The sequence below is a fragment of the Elephas maximus genome, chromosome 4 (genome assembly GCF_024166365.1).
Source record: "Elephas maximus indicus isolate mEleMax1 chromosome 4, mEleMax1 primary haplotype, whole genome shotgun sequence".
Taxonomy (NCBI): Eukaryota; Metazoa; Chordata; class Mammalia; order Proboscidea; family Elephantidae; genus Elephas; species Elephas maximus.
In genome coordinates this window covers 83,924,045-83,945,778 of record NC_064822.1, presented here as the reverse complement: position 1 = coordinate 83,945,778, position 21,734 = coordinate 83,924,045, and the positions used below count along the sequence as shown (strand labels likewise).

Genomic DNA, 21,734 nt, shown 5'->3' with positions numbered 1-21,734 from the left:
TACAAAGCTTTGTGGTGTTTCATGGTGTTAAAAAAGATCCATTGCTGTTGAGTTGATTCCTACTCATAGTGACCCTATAGGACAGAGTAGAACTGCCCCATAGTTTCCAAGGAATACCTGGTAGATTCGAACTGCGCGGCTTTGGGTTAGGAGCCATACCACTTAACCACTATGCCACCAGGGTTTCCAACATGGTGTTAGGAAGGGCCTGTTCAAAAGTGGCAAACTGAAAGTTCATGTTTTGTAGATTTCATAGGGCTGTAGAGTAGTTGTGGAGCACCTGATTTTTAGAATAAAGTAACATAAAATGTAGGCACTGTACTTGGGTAAACTTAAGCATAAGTATTCACTTAAACTTGAATGTTAAAAATTATTGGGCATATTTTAGTCTACACTTTGGGTCCTTATAAATACAAAGCTTTAAGAACATAAAAATAAAACTTGGTGACAAATAAATGAAAAAAAACTGATATAACATCTCTTTTTTATTGTGCTTTAGGTGAAAGTTTATGGTTCAAGTCAGTTTCTCATACAAACATTTATGCACACATTGTTAGTTGCTATCGATATGACATCTCTTAAAGTTCTGGTATTAATAACTAATTCCTTGATTCCATAAATATTATTTAGTGCCTGCCTTCTACTGTATTGTCTTCCTAGGGGTTGGTAATGCATTGAGAAGTGAAAAAGAACCTGTTCCCTGCCTTCATGGTGCTTATTAGTCTTGTTGTTGGATGCTGTCGAGTCAGTTCCGACTCATAGCTCCCCTACATACAACAGAATGAAACACTGCCCGGTCCTGTGCCATCCTCACAATCATTGCTGTTTGAGCCCATTGTTGCAGCCACTGTGTCAAACCATGTCTAAGGTGTTCCTGTTTTTTTGCTGACCCTCTACTTGACCGAGCATGATGTCCTTCTCCAGGGATTCATGCCTCCTGATAACATGCCCAAAGTATATGAGACGAAGTCTCATCATCCTCGCTTCTAAGGAGTATTCTGGCTGTACTTTTTCCAAGATAGATTTGTTTGTTCTGGCAGTCCACAGTCTGTTCGATATTCTTCACCAACACTAATTCAAATGCATCAGTTTTTCTTCAGTCTTCCTTATTCATTGCCAGTTTTCACATGCTTATGAGGCAGTTGAAAACACCGTGGCTTGGGTCAGGCACACCTTAGTCCTCAAGGTGACATCTTTGCTTTTTAATACTTTAAAGATCTTTTGCAGCAGATTTGCCCAATATGGTAAGTCATTTGATTTCTTGACTGCTGCTTCCATGGCTGTTGATTGTGGATCCAAGTAAAATGAAATCCTTGACAACTTCAATCTTTTCTCCGTTTATCCTGATGTTGCTAATTGGTCCAGTTGTGAGGATTTTTTTCTTTCTGTTGAGGTGTAATCCATACTGAAGGCTGTAATCTTTGATCTTCGGTAAGTGCTTCAAGTCCTCTTCAGTTTCAGGAAGCAAGGTTGTGTGTCATCTGCATATTGCATGTTTTTAATTAGTCTCCCTCTGGTCCTGATGCTGCGTTCTTCTTCATATAGTCCATTTTCTCACATTATTTTTTCAGCATACACATTGACTAAGTATGGTGAAAGGATACAGCCCCAACATACACTTTTCATGATTTGAAACCGTGCAGTATTCCGTTGTTCTGTTCAAACGACTGTCTCTTGTTCTGTGTACAGGTTCCTCATGAGTACAATTGAGTGTTCTGGAATTCCCATTCTTCACAACGTTAGCCATAATTTCTCATGATCCACACAGTCAAGTGCCTTTGCATAGTCAGTAAAACACAGGTAAACATCTTTCTGGTATTCTCTGCTTTCAGCCAAGATCCATCTGACATCAGCAGTGATATCCCTTGTTCCATGTCCTCTTCTGAATCTGGCTTAAATTTCTGGCAGTTCCCTGTTAATACACTGCTGCAACTGTTTTCGGATGATCTTCAGCATAATTTTACATGCACATGATAGTAATGATAAACCAAAAAAACCAAACCAAACCCAGTGCCATCGAGTTGATTCCGACTCTCAGAGAACCCTATAGGGCAGAGTAGAACTGCCCCGTAGAGCTTCCAAGGAGCGCCTGGCAGATTCGAACTGCTGACCCTTTGGTTAGCAGGCGTGGCACTTAACCACTACACCACCAGGGTTTCTGATAGTAATGATACTGTTTGATAATTTCTGCATTTCGTTGTATCACTTTTCTTTGGAATAGACATGTATATGGATCTCTTCCATTTGGTTGGCCAGGTAGCTGTCTTCCAGATTTCTTGGGTAGATGAGTGAGTGCTTCCAGCATTGCATCTGCTTGTTGAAGCATCTCAATTGGTATTCTGTCAATTCCTGGAGCCTTGTTTTTCACCAGTACCTTCAGGGCAGCTTGGATGACTTCTTCCTCCTGAAATGGCTGAGCGTCGACCAGTTCTTTTTGATATAGGCCATTTTTTTTGTAGAATGTCCTCTAGTTTAGATTTGTCTGATTGTTCATGCTCAGATTTAGGTTAAACAGTTTGGGCAGGAACTTTTCGGTGTATCCCATCAGGAGGCACATGATGTTGGTTTGTCCCATTATTGATGATTTTAATGTTGATTATTTAGTTAAGGTGATGTTTGTCAGATTTCTGTCTAAAAGTATCTTTAGTTTCTACTGTTAATAAGTACTCTGTGTGGAGATACTTTGATACTATAAATATCCTGTTCTTCAACACATTTGCAACTCAGTGGGATTCAGCATCCCCTGATTATTCTTGCCTGAATAAATTACTAACTACCATGGTAGATGTCTAGTCAGTAATCATTTAACTCTCTCATTATGTCTCCATTTATTACTGGCATCTACCATAAACAAGAGCTCTCTGTTTTCTTTCCTCCCCTCTTAACTTATATGTTTGCTTTATTTTATTTGTATCAGGTTTGAATCATGGATTCCTTTTTTCTTCAATATGTTAAAGTCCATTTCTGTAATCATTGATTATAGGTTAAATTTGTTTTTGATATGGCTAGTGGAATCCCGTTCAGGGTGGCTTCTGTATTTCTTTTGACATGTCCCCATAAGTTTTTGAGCCATTTTTTACTTTCTGGAACAGCATGTTCCAGGTTCCCCTCATTCTTTCTGTGTCCCAGCCCTGGATTTAGCTGTTCGTCCAGGGAGCTCTGGTTTCTTCCAGTGGGCAATGAGATCTAGAAATCGAGACCTGGGATTGGGTGTGCTGTTGCTGCTGAGCTATCACTGCTTCTAGACCCTTTTCAATGGACAGAGCTAGGAAATATATTTTATTAAATAATCATGAGTTCATCATTCTTCCTCACCTTCCTCTATATCTCTCCTTCCCTCCATGGTGAGAACCCTGGTTCTGTGTTCTCAATATGCCGTTTTATGTTTTTGCACATTTTCATTGTCCCTTCCTGATATGCCCTCTACTCCCCTGCCTTTCTTGATTCATACAAGCAGAATTGATCTCTTCTTCCTGTGTGCTGCTTTTGTACTTTGTCCTGCATATGGTGTTGCATGTATTTCGTTATTTTAATTATCTCTTTACGTTCATATTTCTTCCTCTAGACTAGGTTTCTTGAGGTCAGAAACTGTTTAATGCTTGGTGTGGTGTGTGACACTTGGTAGATTCTCAGTAAATGCAGAGTGGGGTGAGTGAGAAGGGAATGAACTAATCAACCTGTGTCTAAACACATTGCCATCCAGTTGAATCTGACTTGGCAACCCTGTAAGACAGGGTAGAACTGCCACATGGGGCTCCCAGGGAGCAGCTGGTGGATTCAGACTGCTTACCTTTTGGTTAGCAGCAGAGCTCTTAACCACTCTGCCACCAGCTCTCCAGCCTGTGTCTGCAGACCCTAAGTTTCTTGTTTATTCCCTATTATAATTCTAAAATACCAGCCTGCTGCGTACATTTTTAGTTGTTTTTGAGAACTAGCTGTCTACAATAATTTTTGATGACTTATGACCAGTAGCATGGAGCACATCATTCTATAACTAACTCAAATAGTCTTTTAGAAGGGTAACATGAAGTGCTTGTGCATTAAAAGAATAAAAGTACATTTCTCATTTTTTCCTGTTGGTGTTATTAAGTGATACATGAATATTCCTTACAATACTCAACACATTAAGAATTAAATCAAAAGTAAATCCCCAAATAATATTTGAGCTGACATTTCCTGTTCACATTTGCAAGAGCATCCGGTAGAATCAACAGCACCTGAAGATGAAATGGAATAATGCTTGTAATATGCTTGTTACAGTATCTGACACACAACTACGGGCTCAGTAAGTGTTGGCTACTGTAGTTACTGTTAATAGAACCTTGATAGAAGTTACTAATTTCTTAAGGTTGTTTTTTGTTGTTGTTGGTCATTATAGTATGTCTTCCCATGTCTGGGTTACTCCCTGAGTTGGAAACCTAGGTTGAGTATGTTCAAAGATGAACATGCTGAGTAACTCGGTTACATTGTAATAGAACAATGACAAAATGATATAGTGAGTTTATCTGACCTTGAGTGATTTATCCTTAGCTTTCAAATTCCTTATGGTAGGTCTGCAGAAAACTTTCTGTGTATCAAAACAACATTTAAAGGCATGTAATATAAACTGGGAAACACTTCTTTCAAAAATTATATGAGTTAGTGCAAAACATGATGAAAATTCCAAATGGGCAAAGGACACAGGTGATGGCAATAAATATGAAAATTTGTAAAAAAAAACTATATAACTTTATTAGACCTCAAAGAGATGGATATTAAAACAGTACTCATTTTATCACCACTAACAATGAAGTGTGTGTGTATGTGTGTGTGTATATATATATGTATATATAAATTTTACTGTGTTTTAGGTGAAAAATTTATAGTGCAAATTTAGTATCTCATTCAAAAATTAATACACAAATTGTTTTGTGACATTGGTTGCAATCCTCGCAATGTGTCTATACTGTCCCCCTTTTCCTTTACACCCTGGGTTCCCTGTGTTCATTCCTCCAGGTTTCCTGTCCCTTCCTGCCTTCCCATCTTTATTTTTGGGCAGGTGTTGCCTATTTGGTCTTGTACACTTGATTGAAGCACACTTCTCATGTGTGTGAAGTTTATATTTTTATTTTTTCTTTAAATTTCTGTCAGTTTGATTGGGGCTGGGGCTAGAGCAGGAGCTGGGGTTGAGATTGAGACTTGGACTGGGGCTGCAGCTGAAGTTGGGGCTGGCTTTAGAAATGCTGAATTTTTAATCTAACCTTATTTCTGATCAAAAGTATTTTTATTAGTAGGTTATAGATTATATTTTTCTCTAATTGAATGTGACTCAGAACTTTGTTTTCAGTGTTTTTGTGAGATGTATTGGTGAATAGAGACTGCTTTTCCAGTTTTCAGTCCCTTTGGTAAAGTATTCATCATGGAAACATCTTGCGAAATACACGCAGAAACTACTAATACTCTATGTTACACACTTTGGAAATGCAAAGCATTTGAAAATTTTGTAAATGGGACTTCATCGAGGTACATCTTGGAAGCATTATATGTGGGCAGATGGTGTGTAATCCCATAGCCATGCCTTTGGAACTGTGTAGACTTCTGTGGCTCCAGAAATTATATAGTCTCTAATTTTATTCTTAGTGGAAAATTTTAGATTTAAAGAATAAGGAAGCTATGAACTGTAAGGTTAACTTAATTAGTATTGTGAAGTAAAGAATGTGAGGTGATAGCAATAAGGAAAAGTCTTTAGATGGTTTAAATAAACCAAAATATATATTTATCATTTTTTTATGACTGGTGAGATAACTAATTTTTATTATAGACAATTCGGAAAATACAGAAATAAGAGATAAATGATCTCTTTATTCCCCCTACCAAGGACACAGCTAGTTGTTAACACTTTGTTATATATGCAACTGGATTTTAAATATGTGTACAGATATATTTATACAAATATGTATAATGTGTACAGATATATTTATACAAATATGTATAAATGATCACAAATACTGTGAGCATTTTTCAGAAATTTTATCAAAAAAGATGATTTTTAATGACTATTCTCTTTTTTTATGATTGGATAATCTATGAAGTGATTCATGAACTAAAGACACTTTAGTCCTGCAGTTCATGTGAAGAACAATAAGATACTGAGTTCTTGTGTTTGTACTTAATACCAGTTAGCAGCTCTGGCACTTATTCCATGACTTCACATTACACTATCCCGTTTCCTAACTTTTTGAGGCCTGTTTTGATGGAGGGTTGCGAAATCTTTTAGACATAAGTGTTACCCAGAAGCAGGACTTTGAATTGGTTCTTCCTGTTTCAGTCATGGCTAAGGAAGCAAAACCAGAACATACCTGAAATTTTAAAATTTGGGTGAACCGGAATGATAACAGTGGGAAAAATTACAGGTTCGAAGCCCTGCTAGAAATCTAATCTCCCTGTTAGAAAACAAGGACAACGTATGCATTGTTGCATAGCAACCAAATCTCTTGCCCCTTGGGTTTTGAGCAGTGGTAAACAGCAGTGCCCTGCTCAAAGATGGCGGCTGATTGCACAGCTTTGGATGTGTGTTGCTGTCCACAGACTTATCAGTAATCCACTCTTGCGCATCAGGCTCTCCCGAAAGGGCTCGCTACACCTCTTCGGAGTCTCCCATTCCAGGGCTTCAACCCATAATTTTTCCCATTTCTGGTTATCATTCCAGATCACCAAATTGGAAAAATCTGGGTCTGTTCTGGTTTCACTTCATCAGCCATGACTGAACTGGCTCAGACTGGTTTGAAGCCCTGCTTAAAAGTTAATGGGAAAATCAGGTTTTTGTTTCAGGATTCTATTAAAGTTACCCATCCCCTTCCTTTACTTAGTCTAATAGTTGCATAGTCTCTTTTCTCTCTCTTGCTCTTTTTATAGTAGAGGCCCCACAGAATTTGCAAATGAAACACTTACGGAATTTAGAGTTATACTATCCATCTGACTGTTAGATACTGGTCTCAGGTTTTTCAGAGTGGATGAAAACAGACTCCTTAGTATCGATCATTGTCTTATGTACTCCTTTGGCCATAAGTAAAATAGATCATGGCAATTATTTGTAAGTTGATTGATTCTTCTTGTCCTCTAAATCAATCTGAATAGTAGAGTTGGTAGAGCTATGCCATTTTTGAGATAATTGTTTTCTTTTATAGCTAATTTGAGTATTTTCTTTTTGTTATTAATGTGTGCACTTGCATTGTTGAATCTCTGCATAACACCTTTTTAAAAAGTAAAAGGTGCACTATAATAATCCCGACTGTGTTTCTCCCTTCTCAGGATTCCTACAGGAAACAAGTAGTAATTGATGGAGAAACCTGTCTCTTGGATATTCTCGACACAGCAGGTCAAGAGGAATACAGTGCAATGAGGGACCAGTACATGAGGACTGGGGAGGGCTTTCTTTGTGTATTTGCCATAAATAATACTAAATCATTTGAAGATATTCACCATTATAGGTGGGTTTAAATCAAGTGAGCCAATCATAACACGATCCAAAAATGAAAAATGTTGAAGTTGGAAGTTTCTTTGTTACTTTTGAGAAAGTAACAGATTCAAGAATTAAAAGATGATGGTACTTTCAGAATATTGCAAATCCCCAGTAGTTGTGTTTATTAGTGTGGGTCATTAGAAGTAAATGTTTTAATATGTTGTACAATTTGGGAAGTACAGAAATAAGAGATAAATGATCTCTTTATTCCCTCTACCAAGGACACAGCTAGTTGTTAACATTTTGTTACATATGCAACCGGATTTTAAATATGTATACAGATATATTTATACAAATATATAACCATAGTAAAAAGGATATTTAGCTTATGCCAGAATTGCTTTACAACAAAAAAAATCTAATTTCACTGTTTAACAGAGTGGTTCTTTACCAAGAGTCTTTTTCAGACATCATGTTGAGACTCTCTTTTTGGAGATTCTAATTTAGTTTCTCTGAGATTAGGATCCAGTAATGGATACTTTGAGAAATGTCCTAGATAATTTTGATATGAACTCCTGGTTAAGAACTAATGTTCCAACAGTATTCGCTGTAATACAACAGTTAACTTATTTGAGGTTGGTGGGGGGGGCGGGGTGATGGTGGTAAAGTAAAATACAACATGAAATATTGTAAAGAATGTGACTAATTAGAGGATATTTTGAGATTTAGGCAGTTTTCTTTATTGTTAAAATTACAGATTTAAAAAGTTTTTCATACTTGACTATTTCCTACACTATAATGTAGAATTATAAGGATTTGTTATGAATTACAGTAATTATTTTTATTTACTGAGCACTTGAGTTCAGGAAAAATTCTAAGTTCTTTATATATATTAATTTATTTAATCCTCCAAATGACCTTTCAAGGTTGGAGCTGTTGTTACACCTTTCCAGATGAGGACATGAGGGCAGAGGTAGTTAAGTAATTTGCCTAAGGTCACACAGTAAGAGACAGAGCCTGGATTCACATCCAGACTGTCTGGCTCCAGAGTTTGTTCTTAATCACTTAGCCATAGTGCCATCAGATCTTTGTAAAGCTGAAGATTAGGAACTGTTGTACAATGTTCTGTACTGTTTTGTCGAGAAAAGGATTTAAGGCTGTTTTTAAAAGTACATATAATTAAAAAGTGTAACCGAAAGTAGTGCGAAAGATGAGGCAAAGAAAAGGTAGTGACCTGAAATGAAGCTTGGAGTGAAGCAAGTAACAAGATCTCTATTATAAAGTGTTATTAAAGATTTACTAATTTTAGGATGAACCTTATGAAACTGTCAGTAGTAAAAAGTTTTTGGCTTACAAAAATGGCAATTTCATATGATTTAATCATTCAAGCCAGTAATAAAATGCAGTGTAAAGTTAGGACTTGACCCCAAGTAGAAAAGAACTGGAGACCTTTTTCAGTTTCAGAGGTTTATACAAGTATTTAGCTCTTTAGTATACTGGTCAGTATTTTATCATGACGTGCATTAAAGAACAGCGTTCCATATCTGATGTGGAATGCAGCATTAAAATGTCGTGTTAATTGACTTTTGATTATTAATTAAATTAAGAATAAATCAAAGAGAAAAATAGAAGCAAAAACTTCCATTGTGTAACTTGTTTGTTCAATTATTACAACGTATGTGAGTTTTTCAGCCTCCAAAAATGTAATATTAGAATACACGAGGAGAAACATCACTCTGTAGAAGTCAGGTATTATGAGGTGTATTAATGCTGCATCAGGTCATTGATTAAATATCATAAGTTGACATCAGGGAGTACTTACAGCTTCCATTTATTGAGTCTTTTGCTAAGCACTGCACATATATTACCTAATTTAAATTTTAAAGTAATTTTTGTGAGGTAGGTAATATCCCCAAATGAAGTTCTGGAGGATTAGAGCAGTTGAATAATTTGTCCCAGATCGCATAGATAAAAAACCGAGGACTGTTTGACTCCAAAATCCTCTGTTTTTAATCTTCTATGCTAGAGAAAAGAGATGTTAAGCTTTTTAATATTCGTTCTAAAAATGAATACCATAAACAAGAATGTGATAATGTGATTTTGAGATGGTGCCACTCAAATAGCCTTAAAAATAATCAAGTATATTTTGAGTAAAATATCTTAGAATTGGGTAAATAAAAGCGTTGGATATTTAAAAAACAAGAAACTCTGAAGTTGTAAAAGATTGAAGAATTAGAACAGTTACCCTATCTTAAGAATATGAAATCTGCATAAAACTGCTTTTTGAATTACTTATACTTTATTAAATGTATTTTATACTCTGTTTCTTTGAGGGCATGCAGTTTTCATAAGACTACATACTAAGGAAATATCCCACTCACTGGCTATGTCATATAGCAGTGCGTTTGCCTCATTAAGAGATTTAAAGTTGTACCTAAGTAATATTTACCACAGCATATTTACTCTGTGGTAATAGAAATTTGGGTGGGTGGTAGTATTTTTATAGATTAGTGTAGGTATGTACTATACGTATAATAGTTAGTCCTGGTGACGCAGTGGTTAGGAGCTCAGCTGCTAACCGAAAGGTCAGCAATTTGAATCTACCAACTGCTTCTTGGAAACCCTATGGGACAGTTCTGCTGTCCCGTAGGGTTGCTATGAATCGGAATTGACTTGATGGCAACAGGTTTGAGTTTGTTATAATGGTTAATAGAGGAACCAGGCATCTGAACCAACTCTGACTCCTGCTGGTTCTTTGCTGCATCTGGAAAGACTTGACTCTTAACAGAATAAACAGCAATAGTGAGCAGTGTTGTCTGCATAGAAATAAAAATCTTTCTACTTGGTACTCTTTCTCTTTTGACAAAGGAATGTGAAAATTTTGTTTATATGTTTTTGTAAAAATTTTTTAAATTATACATATACGTTTAACAAAAAATTGGATATATTTCCAAGATTTTTTAATTAGGCATAGAACTTTTACAGTCTAGAATTTTTCGGTGTTTTATCATTGTGACCTACCTGCATATGAACCTATTATATTGTAGTTCTATTATATTTCTAAGTACTTGATCTTTTAAGGGATATATAAGATCTCTCTTTAAGGTGGAGAAAAAATATAATCAGATCTAGAAGAGAGAAGTAAATAAAGTTTGGTATGATGGAAACTAGGAATCAAAAGTCTTCTTTCAGCCAAATTTTATAAAACAAAAGTCATGGAACACTTTTGGGTAGATTTTTGAGTTCCTAATTAATATCTCTGCTTATAACTTTTTTTCCTCCTCAGAGAACAAATAAAAAGAGTTAAAGACTCTGAAGATGTACCTATGGTCCTAGTAGGAAATAAGTGTGATTTGCCTTCTAGAACAGTAGACACAAAACAGGCTCAGGACTTAGCAAGGAGTTATGGAATTCCTTTTATTGAAACATCAGCAAAGACAAGACAGGTAAGTAAAACTAACAAATTCAAATCTTTTTTTTTTTTTTAAATATCAATTGATTTACCATAATTTACTAATATACATTTTAATAACATCATTATGGGGTCAGGAGGGCAAGAATACTAATAAATACATATACCTAATAGCATAATTATATTAATGTGATTTATCAGTTTTTCTCTCCACTATGTCAAAAAAAGAAATAAGGTTTCTTTGGTAGATATTCTCTTAAGGATATGAGCAGGTAGTACTTCTTAACCCAGTGTCCATGATATCACTTTTGGATTTGGTTTCTTCCCATACTGAAAATTTCTCTTCAACTCTCAACATACCTTACATTCAGAATTAAGAAATGTGGGGATTTTCTCACTGCTACATGTGTAAAGACAAAGAACTGGGCAACAAATTTTGAGTTTCCTACTTCAGAAGTGCTTTTAAGAGTATTATGTCATATGTTTCTAGGTTAAAGTTTGTTGTTTTTGAAGAAATTTACTTTGGCAGAATTTTTTTTAATGGTGTATTTATTTTTGGAGGATGTTTCCATTAAAACAAGAGAATATTTAGAAGGTAAATAGAAAAAGCCCAAAACAAATGTGTCAGTGTTGGGACCTGAGATTCTGCATGTCTTACAAACTCTCAGGTGATGTTGATTGTGGGACATAGACCACACTTTGAGTAGAAAGGCAATTGTTAGGTGCCGTGGATTTGATTTTTTGACTCATAGCGACCCTACGTGACAGAGTAGAACTGCCTCAAAGCGTTTCCTAAGCTGTGGTCTTTATGGAACTTGATCGCCAGATCCTTCTCCTATGGAGCTGCTGGTTGGGTTAGAACACTTAACTGGTGCGCCACTAGCGCTCAATAGAGGTCAGTAGAAGAGTCCTCTTGTTACTCCCACAAATGTTGCTGTCCACTTCTCATTTGATAAGAGCCTAAAATTGCTGCATCTTCTTTCCTTGTTGATTACTATATGTACTCATTGATTCTTGATATTTGACACTAATGCTTTAATATGGAGCCCTGGTGGCACAGAGGTTAAGAGTTTGGCTACTAACCAAAACGTTGGCAGTTTGAATCCACCAGCCACTCTTTGGAAACCCTCTGGGAAGGTTTTACTCTGTTTTTTATAGAGTCGCTATAAGTTGGAATCGACTCGACTGGCAATGGGTTTTGGCTTAAAATATACCACAGCATGCATAATTAAACAGTAAACTACTTGGCTTCCTTTTGTAAAGTAGATTTTTAGGTTTCATAATGCTTTGTGGCCTTGTTTGTTTGTTTTGAAGGTATATGTAGGATGTATGATATAGAAGTGGGTTGACTTAAATTTGCTTTGTTGTAGACATTTATGTGGATCATCTAATTAAAGTGCAGAGGAATATGATTTAAAGGAATACTTGTAGTCCCCAACCTTCTAGTATTCAATGTTTCTTACAGTTATCTCTTATTTTATTGATGTCTTTATGTAATTTGTTGCTTAGATACTAAATTTCTGATCTTCTATCTCTTTTTATTATTAAATAGACTTGTTGATTTACTTAGAAATGAATTTGCTTTCAAAAAGTTTATTCATTTTCCTTTGTTGAAATTAATTTGATATTTGCATGCTTTTTAGAAGACTTTAAAGAGCTATTCCAAGTAACTGTAAAGATTATAAAGTGAAATTGTAGAGATTATAAATTTTATGTCTCCAGTTTTTATGAATAAATTTTGAAGCCCTGCTTTCTGAAAAGTATTTTATTTGTTTCTCATGTTATTACGCTTTTTTAAACTTGTTATTTGAACAAAATAAATATGAATATCCTTGTTGTATTTTATCAAGCAGCTACTTGTTTCATGCCCTAATTTTGGTCTTCATCATTAACCTAAAACACAAACACCAAAAAGAATTATATTCAGGTTAACTGAATATAATTCATTTAAAAGTTCTCATAGATTAAGTCAAGGGTGGCAGACTTTTTCTGTAAAGGGCCAGGTAGTAAATAGCTTTGTGGACACATGTGGTATCTGTTGCATCTTTTTTTTTTTTTTTTTATACAACTCTTTAAAAAATGCAGAAATCATCATTAGCTTATGGGCAGTGCAGAAATAGGATGTGGTTGCATTTGGCCCATGAGGTGTAGTTTTGCTAATCCCTCATTCCCAAGGGAACTTTACAGTGTTTGATTTAGTAGTAGAAGTTAGGTGAAAATTTTGACTTAAATTTTACAAGCCAACTTTAGAAATTTTACTCCAGTACTTTTTAAGGTAAGGATTGCAGACTACATATTTTACCAGCTTGATTACTTTGTAATTTTAGAAAGCCCATTATATGGCCCAAATATAATGAATTATACTTTACAAGCATTTTAGTCCACATCTGAAAGGCCAAAAAAGTTTTTAATGGTTGCTGTAAGTTGGAATCAACTCGATGGCAATGGTTTTTTTTTTTTAAGTACTCTGTATATGGCTCCTATTTTCTAGTATATAAGGACTGTTAATCTAGTTCACATTTATATGGGCAGCTAGTAATTGACAAATTGTTTTGGTCCCTTTGGGCAGTGCATGGCAATGTTGGCAATATTGGCAAAGGCTGTTAAAACTGAAATGTGGGCACCGTGGGAATCAGCTGTCTGATTTTCCATTCTGCTAAAATCAAAGTGGGAAGGGGTCAGTAAAGAGGATGGCAACAGTAGAATTCTTAGAGTGTCTGATAATCTTGGTTCAGCTTTTTGGATTTCTGGAGGTCTCAATTTTAGCATAAGAGGAAAATTTCATGAACTTAAAAATGTTGAGTGATTAATTTCCTGGTTTGTTATTCCTTTCTAGCTACTTAAAATTAGTTAAAAGATCTATATTAAGAAAATTTTCTGAGTAAATTATTTTTAATAAGAAAAACAAAAAATTTACTTGCTGCATTTTTGTTTAATAGTAGAATTTGTGTACAGAGAACAGTATTTTGAACTTTAGCTTTTTATGAGTTAAAAAATACAACAATTACTGAGCACCTGCTGTGCATCACACATAGTTTCCCAAGTGCTGGTAGTGATGGATTTCCACAGTACCCCAAGTGGGCTAAAGTTCGGCAAGATTTCTTGAGAAATTCAGGGATGCAAAGTTGGATTCTAGGATACATCTTGTTCTTCCCACTTCCCTCCCCAAAGAATCCTGGTATTCTTTGCATCTGTATAAGTTGGAGCATTTGACGTGTTATTTCCTTGAAAGGGGTTTGCAAGAATTTTTGCATATGGTAAGCCATTCCACAGGAACAAATACTTGTTTAAAACAAAATCTTTTAGTAAAGGCATTATACCCGTTGCCGTTGAGTGGATTTCTACTAGCACAGACACTGTAGAACAGAGTAGAGCTGCCTATTAGGGTTTCTAAGGCTGTAAATCTTTATGGAAGCAGGTTGCCACATCTTGCTGGGTTCGAACCACTGACCTTTCTGTTAGCAGCTGAGCACCTAACCACTGCACCACCAGGGCTCCTTAGGCACCAGGATATAGAATGATGCTATTTGTTAACTGTGCTTTCTCCTGTGTAGAGTGCTCTATTTCCATAGTCTCACAAAGACGTTATTATCTGAAAGATAATAGTTGAACTGAAAATGTTGTCAGAGCTCTTCATTTTAATATACTTAGATATTTAAACTGACGTATTTTTGTTCCTGAGTAAGTATTTTCAATTGTTCTTAAGGTTTAATGAGTGACATTTGAAAATGAATCTAAGTAGCAAGAAGTCAGTCTCAAGAACAAATTGTTTAATGCCATTTAAGCACTTAGCAACTGGCCACAGTGGGTATTCGATATGTTTTATCTATATCTTACCTTTAAAAATCACCTACACATTTTTTTGTAAGTAATTAATTTTTTTGTTGTTGAGAATATAGCCTACACGTTTTGGAATATGAAATCAGTGTTCTATTTCATACGTGTATACTGTACAGTAAGTCCCCGGGTTACAAACAACTCATACTTGCCCTTTAATATATAAATTTGCCCTCACTTTGGAACTTCTTGCGACAAATTTACTTGTTCACTTGCTGCGTATTGTAGCTTTTAAATCATTGAAAAGTCTTTGAACCTTTCTTGTACTAAAGTAAGGCTAAATAAGAACCCTATTCACTTGTTCCAACTTACCTACAAATTCAGCTTAAAGACACACTTAGGAACTGATATTGTTCGTAACCCCAGGGATTGCCTGTATGCAATTTCTTAAAATAATTCAGTACCAGTGGCTTAAAGTACACACAAGGATAAATAACGGTGCTCTCATGTTCTTGATGTCACTTTTCTTGATGTCCTGATGTCAGACTTTAAAGCATATTATCAAAAAATAATAACTAAGTTAACTCTGAGAAAATATGGCTCTTTAAAATCTAATTTAAATTTCATGGTAGTAAAAACATAAAAAGTCATTCTGGATAACTGTTTCTCAGTGCTAATTGTCTTAGCCACTGAGGCCCTAACACTGAATTCTTGGTGGTGGGTAGTAATCTCTTTTAATTATTGACTTCCAATTCTCTCTCTGCATTGCTGGAAACAAAAATCATATATTCTGGTATTGGTGATGGGAATGCTGACACTTAAAAAGTAAAAAAATTCAAAGTGATTTAGAAATAAGTTGTAATCAAAATTTGTTTCTGCTAAATTGGTAGAGGACCAATACCTTATTTTTCCCGCCTAGCTTATGTTTTGGTACTTCTACATTGACCTTGTAACTTACAAAAAAAAGAATAAAAGTTTACATTCTTAAGAATTTCAAGAAAATATGGGCTTTTACCTGGTTTGTTTATATATATTTTTTAATTTCTTGGATTGATTTTCAAATTGACAGACAATTGGTTTGTGAAAGTATTTTAAATGCCAGCTCGTGCTTTGCAAAAGGGTAATTTTAATGCCTTAAATTATCTTTCTTAATAATAAAAAGTTCTAATATATAATTCTTTCAAGGACATATGAATAAAAATGAACCCTTCCCTTTTGAGAATAAATGATAAATATAAACTATCAAACTGTGTAGGTACAAGTGGGGATCTAATTTAAAGTACTAACATAATTTCAGAAAATGGTTAGAAAGTTTACTTCTAGTTGGCTTACTAGCTAGTTGATTAAATTGATCCCATGCAAAATAAGATACAAATTTTCTAGAGTTATAATGATTTTTGTTATTAGATCATTGAGTAGAAACATATCACTGGGTGATGTATGTTAGTAACTTCAGGCAACCCTAAACACATTATTTAAATGCCTGCTTCTTAATTGAAACTTAATTTTATCAATAGTTAATTAAGAGTGTATTTTAAAAATAAATTGCTGAACTCTGCTGAAGCAGTTTTTGATATACTCTTGAGATTTGTAAAAATTAACATACCCTAAAAAATTGAGGTAGATTTTTTTTTTTAATTCGTCCAAGCAATAGATAGAGGAATGACTTCTACATGCAAAAATTAAGCTTAATTTTAGTTAATATTTAAGGGGCTATTTTTTTGTGCCTGATTGAATTGAAAACTACAAATCATACTTTTGATATATATTAGCCCTTTAGGTGTTGGGTCCATTTGGCATATTTGGTTCAGTAGAAAGAGTGAGAGTTAAAATATGCCAGTCCCCAAAGTAGATGATTCATTTTTAAAGTTAAAAGAACAGAATAAACTTAAAATTAAGCACCCAGTAAAATATACAGTGAAACCTGTGAGGGCTGGAACTCAACGGGACTGCCTTGTTTTTCCAGGTTTCACAAGTTTTCCACCTTTGTGAGGGTGCAGTCTTACCACTTTTCTGTGGCTCTCTAAAAAAAAAAAAAAAGTTGCTCTCTACTTAGTGGAAAATACTGAGTTTTCGTTCCCTTACAGGTTTCCATCTTACACAGGTTCCAGCTTTCTCAGGTTTTACTATACCAGCTGTCCATCTCTTTTAGAAGTATAAACAGAAATATTACATCCATTAAGTTGATTTTTACTACATGCAGGTGAATATTTCTCAGCATTTCCCTTTTTGATGTAAGCTTCTACTTTGGGTGGTATGTTTTTCTGGGTAAGCTAGTGGTACATTTATCTAATAAGCACCTTGTCCTCTGGCTACTGCCTCATTTTCTGGCCTGGAAGAGACTTTACAAACTCTTTGGTCTTCATATGGCCATATAAGATTGTGCTGGTATGATTGGATTTGGCTCTAAAAATGGTTTTAAAGACCTATAGTAAGGTAGTAAGGATAAAAAAAATGTATTGCTCCCATTTTAAACGTATATTTTTAACAATTCATGATGTGTTTATAATATAGCCAATAAAAACCAAACCCATAGCCCTCATTTAACATTTTCATTTAAATAATTTAGTTATCCATCCACAAAAGTCCCAGTGTCTCAGTTTCACTTGTGGAGCCTAGATATTGACTGGACAGTGTTGTAATTGAAGATAGAAATCAGGATTCCAGACTCTTGACCCTACTTTATTTTGAGTTGCTTAATTTTTTTTGAGCAAAGATTGTACAACCTTATTGTATCACCCTCCCCCTCTCCGCGCAGGATAAGGGCAGAGAATCACTGGTTCGTACATCATCTGTTTCCCTTAGTCAGAGAAATACTAATATCACTTTAAGCTTTGAATAATTCCACGCCTAGCAAACTAAAATGTTTATATTAGTTGGTGACAATATAGATACTAATACCTATATTCAGGTTTTTAATAATCTCCACTAATTCCTAATTAAAAATATGTTTTTAAATATTCTAATTCCGTTAAAAAACGAAACTGACTTTTTAGAACAAACCAGGATTCTAGCCCATATTTAAAAACTGCATCCTCAGCTTAATTTTATTCAAATGATCTCATGTCTATTTTTTAAAAAATCTAAGGTAAAGCTCATAATTTCAGACTTCTTGAACACGGCTATCCCAATAAATTACTCTTACCAATGAAACAAACTTTAAAGAAGTTGTGTTTTACAATGCAGAGAGTGGAGGATGCTTTTTATACATTGGTGAGAGAGATCCGACAATACAGATTGAAAAAAATCAGCAAAGAAGAAGAGACTCCTGGCTGTGTGAGAATTAAAAAATGCATTGTAATGTAATCTGGTAAGTTCAGCATTTTGGCAGAAAGCAGATGTTTTTCAAAGGTAACAAAGTACCAACCATTTTGGAATTACTTAGGCGTGGTATTCTAATTTGAGGTATTATTAAAAGATAAGAAACCTGTAGTTTGTTTCCATAATTAGTACATTTATTTTGAATCTATTGGGTGTTAATTATAATTGAGATAGCTTTGATGACTATAGTAGACTCTAATCTACATTCCTCATAGGGTCTAATGATTTAATTAGCCTTAAACAAGCTAAATATTTGGGAACTGATATCTTTATTTTTAAAGGAAGTGAAGCTCAAGTTTTGAGATAATCTATAGGTTTTTTTTTAAAGAGTGAAATATAAGCAACGGTATAGAGTTATAATGTCAGTGTCTCAAGAAGGTGGGAAAGGGCCACTCTAGGTGCTTTTCCTTTTGGATGTTTCATAAGTAAATAGTTGTTCTTTTTCCTGTGTTTTCTAACTCAGTGGCATGAATATCCGTATTTGTATCCAATTGAGAAACCTGGGAGTCTTAAAATGACTCCTACCTCCCTCTTTCTCACCCCCATTTGGAAACAACCACAAATTCTGGTATACTCTGTGTCTTTTATCACATCACTAGTTCAGACCCCTACATTTCTTGCTGGGACTATTGTAACCTTCTATTTGATTTATCTGTTACTGCTATCATTCATCAACCAGAAAAGGTATATACATAAAAGAAATAATTGTTTTCCTATCTTTAAATCTAGTCAGTGACTTCACATTACCTATGGAATAAAATCTTGAGTTCCATGGCATATCATGTATGGCCCTACCACCTTCGTACCTCTCTAGTCTTTTTTGGCCTTATATCTAAAAACTATTTCTTCTTGCCTGAAATTTTTTTGCCCTTCCCTTCCCTTGAGTCTTAGCTCATACTCATACTGTTGCCCTTGTTTGCAATTTTTTTTTTAGTCCTATTAACTAGGTAAAACCTAGCCTTTCATGATTCTCCAGTCTCCTATTCTCTACGAATTTTTTCTTTAAGCTTTTGGGCTGGGATAATGCTCCTGCCGTATATTCCCATAATACTCCGTTTTAACTTACCGCATTATATTGAAATGAGCTCTTTTATGTTTGATTCCTCTACTAGGCAATAGGATCTTAGTGAACAGAGATCATGTTTTTAATCTTTACATCCCAATCGCCTGTCGAAGCTCCTGGCACATAATAGCTGCCCCATAAAAGTTTATTCAGTAGAATCTCAATTACTTTTCTAAACCAACCCATACTAAATTTTGTTTTGCTCAGAAAATATTTCATCCAATAGATATCATGACCTTCATGCCAATTACAATTTTCAGGCTGCTCTGATATTATTTATTATACTTACTAAGCTAAAAGTTGGTTTTCTTTATTATATGAATTTTAAGTCTGACATAGTGAATGTATCTCCCGATCTGAATAGTAGACTCAGTCTCAAAAGATACTAGCTGGTATACGATCTACTAAACTCAGAAGAAGAAACAAAGCATGGCTGCCATTAATTTTTATTGAGATTTATGAACAGTGTTTTTCAAGGGTCATTGTGTAAAGCCATATATTTAAGATTCGGAATTTATGGTAAAATTTAACGTTACAATGCAATTTGAAAAGCTAAACTTTTTAAATAGCAGTGACGAGCAGATTTCACTAGTGGTTTTAATTTTTTTTCCTTCTATTGTTTTCCTGTTATGTGATTTTAAAAGTAGAACTGTTTAGAGAAAAACAAATTTTATCTTTTAATTATTTAAAATTAAGTTGTATGCCAATGTACTATTCCAAAATTTCTAATTTGTGGAGACTATTTTCAAAGTGACTTATGTACCGTGAATGTGAATAATTGTTGGACATGATAAATTGAAAATTTGTTTTCAGTGGATATAGCATTTATATAAAGCAAAAATGTACTTGGTAATATTTAAAATTTTTAATGAAAATATTTTTTATAAAATTAATTCGATAATGATAAATAAATGCAAATTAGTTTTTCTTAGTCCTCAGAAGGATGGGTTTAAATAAAATAACTATTAGGATGGTACTTCTGTCTTTTACATGTATGTATGAGAATGATTAGTTCCCATATGAGAAAAAGGAATTAGCTGCCCTATTTAGGTTCATTGTGATATTTCCCTAATCATTAGAATTATTTAATTTTAAAAAGATTATGTTGAAAGTAGAGTTCAGTGCAACAGGAGCCTAACATATCTGTCATAATCCTAGAAGACAGTGATGTTATCAAATTCGTCTTAGTGTCATTGTCTTTTAAATACCTGAATATCGTTCTCACCTTAGATTGTGCCTTCTCTATAGCCATCTCATGGGTTTTCATTTTATCAGCTTATTTAGGTACCACTGGAAACCCTGGTGGTATAGTGGTTAAGTGCTATGGCTGCTAACCAAGAGGTCAGCAGTTCAAATCCATCAGGCGCTCCTTTGGAAACTCTGTGGGGCAGTTCTACTCTGTTCTGTAGGGTTGCTATGAGTCGGAATTAACTCGACGGCAGTGGGTTTGGTTTTGGTTTTTTTTTTTTTTTGACATAGACGGCAGTGGTGTGGGTAGACTACTTAAGAGTTTGTGATGAAAGGAAATTCACAAAGGGTAGGGAAGGTAGGGAAGTTGACTAGATGCTTTTTAAAGATTCCATCCCATCCCACCGGTTTCTGATTCTAAACTAGTCAAGTGTTGGTGAACTAAAGAATAATATTCTTTATTATATCATTGGAAGTTTTTCTTTGCCTCTGTGTTAAGAAGGTCAGCATGAAGGTATATTAAGGTATATGCAGGTATATTAAGACTGTCAGTGGTCAAACCTTGATTGTATTGCTGATAAATTGCTTATCACTTTTCACTTTTGGGAGAAAAAAAGCATGTAAGTTTATATGTTATCAGTAATGATATCAGATAGTAGGGGACACCAGTAAGTGTAGTTTGGGGACTTTATTCACTAGTATTCAAATCAGCAATGCTGATTTTTATCTTACAAGTATTTGTTTAAATGTGGCAAGGCCTCTCCTTTGAACCGTGTTTACTTCTTTTAAAATATTGGGTCATGCTTTTTTTGAATTATAGATATAATAAAAATTAGTTAAATATAACTTGAAAGAAAGTGCTTTGAATTAATTTTGTTACTATCTCAAAATATTAATTCTGAAAGATCTTAGTAAAGGAGTAGTCAGATCCCTGTTAAATTATAAATGTTACATTATTTTCAAGATAATACAACTTAAAAAGTGTATTTATTACAACTTTTCTACAGAGGTGATTACAATCAGTAAAACCCAGTTTTTCATTGTTCTTAAAGAGGCTTGATTTATATACTTGGGTATTTGTTCTTAAGACTCCCTCTAGTGTCTAGATTTGGAAACATTATTAGTTTAACAGGTTTTCTTTTTATAGTTAGTGCTCAGTTGAAGAGATTTAAGAATACATAGAGGATTGTATTTTTTTGTTTAAATTTTTATTATGCTTTTATTTGCCTTTCATTTACTTTTTAACAGAGGCATGACAAAAATGATGTATGTATCGATCTTTTATAATTTAAGTATTTCAGGGTTAAAAAGCTGTTTACTACTTTCAGAGTGCCACTTTTCATGTTATAGGTTATTACTAGGTTGAAAATTATTCTGACTTGAAATCACTTTTACGTGTAACCCTTGCTTTGATGACAAATACATGTAGGCCACAATAACCAAACGGAAATCTCTTTGAAGATATAGCATTTGGCTTTATATGGGTAGCTTTTGAATAACCTAATTTATGAAACAGTAACTAATAAATTTAA

General features: G+C 34.4%; 1 protein-coding gene across 5 annotated transcripts in view; it reads left to right on the top strand.

The window, feature by feature from the left end:
- The window catches only part of KRAS (KRAS proto-oncogene, GTPase), a 38,922-nt gene that overhangs the window by 9,033 nt on the left and 8,155 nt on the right, over positions 1 to 21,734 (top strand). For 3 of the 5 annotated variants that reach the window (XM_049882640.1, XM_049882638.1, XM_049882642.1), the window contains exons 3-4: positions 7,291 to 7,469; positions 10,728 to 10,887. In XM_049882640.1, coding sequence (XP_049738597.1) covers positions 7,291 to 7,469; positions 10,728 to 10,887 — 339 coding nt within the window. Of the gene's footprint in view, positions 1 to 7,290; positions 7,470 to 10,727; positions 10,888 to 17,816; positions 17,941 to 18,166; positions 18,168 to 21,734 lie in introns of all 5 variants that reach the window. The other 2 variants (XM_049882643.1, XM_049882641.1) reach the window with 2 other exon arrangements.